This window comes from Rhinopithecus bieti, unplaced genomic scaffold, assembly GCF_001698545.2.
Source record: "Rhinopithecus bieti isolate Rb0 unplaced genomic scaffold, ASM169854v2 scaffold_15500, whole genome shotgun sequence".
Taxonomy (NCBI): Eukaryota; Metazoa; Chordata; class Mammalia; order Primates; family Cercopithecidae; genus Rhinopithecus; species Rhinopithecus bieti.
In genome coordinates, this window is record NW_016808186.1 from 301,692 (window position 1) to 305,454 (window position 3,763).

The following is a 3,763-nucleotide window of genomic DNA, read 5'->3' on the forward strand; positions in this document are numbered from 1 at the left end:
TATATATATATATATATAAATAAAAGAATGTTGTAGGAGATGATGACAACCTCACTGTCACCAGGTAAGGTGACTTTTGATGGTATCACCATCTTTCCTAGAATGCCCTTGGGGAGCATGAAAATAGCTGTGTAGTGTTGAGAACCCTTTTCATCCTATTTCTCCTGGTCCCACACAGGAAGTTTCCTTGCCACAAAATTGACTGCAGGCTAAGTTCTGCCATAAGACGTCTGACTTCTGATGATAGACATTTTTTAAAATTTATAATTTATTATAAAGCCCTTCAGGTGATGCAGTTTACTTAAATAGTGCCTGTGGTGATCCAAGGATGCCAATGGAGTAAGACTGACCCTAGAGTAACAGCAAATTCCAGCTGACCTGTGACAATTTCTTTTTGAGACAAGGCCTTGCTCTGTCACCCAGGCTACCTTCATAGCCTCACTACATAGCCTCAACCTCCTGGGCTCAAGTGATCCTCCTGCCTCAGCCTCCCAAGTAGCTGGGCCTAAAAGTGCATGCCACCACAGCGAGCTAATTTTGAAAATTTTTGTAGAAATGAGGTCTTGCTGTGTTGTCCAGGCTGGTCCCTAACTTCTGGCCTCAAAATATCCTCTTGCCTCGGTCTCCTGAGTAGCTGGGATAACAGGTGTGTACCACTATACCCAGCTCAGCTGTAACAGTTTTTTTTTTTTTCTGTAACAATGTTTTAATGGACACAAGGCAAGTCACAAGGCTCCACTGACCCTCATCTATGGCCCATTTTTACCAAAAAACTGTCCTTCTAGGTCATGGCTATCCCATTCTTCAAATGTCAATTAAAGAAGAGGCTTTTTTTTTTTTTTTTTTTAAAAAGGTTTTCCCTGTGTCACCCAGGCTGGAGTGCAGTGATGTGACCTCAACTCACTGCAACCTCCACCTCCCAGGTTCAAGTGATTCTCCCACCTCAGCCTCCAGAGTCGCTGGGATTACAGGCACGCACCACCACACTGGGCTAATTTTTGTATTTTTAGTAGAGACGGGGTTTCACCATGTTGACCAGGCTGGTCTTGAACTCCTGACCTCAGGTGCTCCTCCCACCTCGGCCTCCAAAACAGCTGGGATGACAGGAACGAGCCACCATGCCTGACTGAAGAAGATTATTTAGGATGCGTTTTCATTCCAAAGCTGAGTGCTTGGAGGAAGCTGACACTTTTCTGCTGACCTTTTGAGAAAGGACGCGACCTCCTGCAGAATAAGAGGTGTCGTTGTCTGGAAGCGCATGGGCTGCTCCGTGATGGTGTGGTTTCTCATCAGCAAGCAATCGGCATGGACAATCAGAGCACCCACAAAATAGGAGCCTGCGAGGAGGAGGACGGCCGAAAGGGCTGACCAGATGACCGGCGTCCACGAGACGGGTATCAGGTGTGTGAGCTTCCCTGCTGCCAGAGTGAGGGCAACCAAGGCCAGGACTTGGAAGAGGAAGTTGAGTTTTTGTTCCAGGTTGACACGCTTCTCTGAGAGTTCCCAGTGGGCGCAATCACCCATCAAGGAGAAAGGCATTCCGTAGAAATGGTCAAAGCCATGGTGGAGGGGGTGGTGGCAATGATCGCTGGCTGACTCACAGTTGAGACCCAGATGCCATTTTCCTGAAAGGCAAAAAGGATATTGATGTGACAAGCATCTGAGCACAACTGGACATGTCGATATTGACTGCTTGTCGCATTCCTGATACTCTGTTAGACACTGGGGGCTGGGAGATTGCAGAGAAGTGTGGGCAGCACTAGCTGTTACTTGCACCCCGCAATCTGGCCTCATTGTTTCAGGGGAATGAGGACCCCGTGTGTCAGCTTTAACCAAAATATGCGTTACCTGTGACAGGTGGAACAAATTACTGTAAAACTGTTCACTTAATACGACAGAAATTTATCCTCTCCCAGTCCTAGAGACCAGGAGTCTGAGATCGAGGTGTCTCCAGGCCACACTCAAATTGGAGGCTCTAGGGGAGGATCCTTCCTGCCTCTCCCAACTCCTGAGGGCTCCAGGCCTCCCTGGGCTTGTGGTCCCATCCCTCCAGTCTCCATCTCCATGTTTCCATGGCGTTGTCCTCTGTGTGTGTCTGCGACCTAATCTCTTGTCTTATAAGGACAGCAGTCTTTGCAGTAGGGCCCACCGTACAGACCTCATCCTTATCTGATTATATCTGCAATGACTGTTGTGAGCTGGATCCTGACCTGCCTCAAATTCCTGAGTTGAAGCCCTGACACCCAGGACCTCAGAATGTGACTGTGTTTGGAGACAGAGTGTTCAAAGAGATAAGTAAGGTAAAATGAGGTCATTAGTTTGGCACTGATACGGTTTGGCTGTGTCCTCATGCAAATTTCACCTTGAATTGTAATAATCCCTATGTGTCAAGGGTGGGGCCGGGTGGAGATAATTGAATCATGGAGGTGGTTTCCCCTATACTGTTCTCATGGTAGTGAATGAGTCTCACAAGATCTGATGGTTTTATAAATGTGAGTTTCCCTGCACATGCCCTCTTGCCTGCCGCCATGTAAGACATGGCTTTGCTTCTCCTTTGCCTTCCACCATGATTGTGAGGCCACCCCAGCCATGTGAAACTGGGAGTCCATTAAACCTCTTTTCTTCATAAATTACCCAGTCTTGGGTATGTCTTTATTAGCAGCGTGAGAACAGACTAATACAGGCCCTAATCTGATAGAACGTGTGTCCCATAGGAAGAGGATATTAGGACACAGACACATGCATACTCTCTCCAGAGGCTCTAGGGAGGATCCTTCCTGCCTCTCTCAGCTCCCGGTGGCTCCAGCCATTCCTTGGCTTGTGGTCACATCACTTTAATCACACTGCTTTCTCCTCTCTGTGGCCCAATCTTCCTCTACCTCCATGTTAAACGAAGCTGTGTCCTTGCACAGTGGGCCCAGCTGGATAATTCAGGATCATTTTCTCACCTCAAGATCGTTCACTTAATCACATTTACAAAGACTCTTTTTGCATATAAGCTAATATTTGCTAGATTCAGAGATTAGGGCCTGACATCTCTGGGGACCGTTATTTAGTCTATTGCACCTTGTTCTGCAGTGCAATGATGAAGGCCAGAAAGCGCCATGTGATATCATCAGCATGGGCAAAAGACTTCTGGACTTTGGAATTGTTCTCTCTTTGAGAAACCACTATAATAGTGGCCATGGTTGAAGTTAGTGGTGGGTTTCGCAAGGCGCACCTTTCAAATTCAGTCAAAGCATAGTCTTTGCTTCCATGCGGCCACTACTATGGTGTTGACAAAGAGATGTCAACCACTCCAATGCTGTCTGCCATCTGGAAAACCTCATGATTTCCCAATGAATATCCCATAAGGATAGACTCTTCTGTTTCAGAAAAATTATAGTTGGCCGGGCATGGTAGTTCACAACTATAATCCCAGCCCTTTGGGAGGCCGAGGTGAGAGGATTGCTTGAGCCCAGGATTGCTTGAGACCAGCCTGGGTAGCATGGGAAGACCCTGCCTCTACAAAAAAAAAAAAATAGAAAAAATTAACCAGGCATGGTAGTGCAAGCCTGTAGTGCCAGCTGCTTGGGAGGCTAAGGTGGGAGGATCACTTGAGTCCAGGAGGTCGAGACTGCAGTGAGCCATAACTGCACCATTGCCCTCTAGCCTGAGTAACAGAGTGAGTACCCTGTCTCAAAAAAAAAAAAAGTCTATTGGAAAAAATGCAACTTTGTTTGACAGTGATGACTGAATCTCCCCAGATTTTTTTTTTTTTTTT

At 46.9% G+C, this 3,763-nt stretch overlaps 1 protein-coding gene across 1 annotated transcript in view; it reads right to left on the reverse strand.

Annotated features, from left to right (window-relative positions):
- ARSL (arylsulfatase L) overlaps positions 1-3,763 on the reverse strand; it is a 29,610-nt gene that overhangs the window by 14,162 nt on the left and 11,685 nt on the right. The window contains exon 5 of the mRNA XM_017885681.1: positions 1,202-1,625. Within this exon, the coding sequence (XP_017741170.1) occupies positions 1,202-1,625 (424 nt within the window). The remainder of the gene's footprint in view (positions 1-1,201; positions 1,626-3,763) is intronic.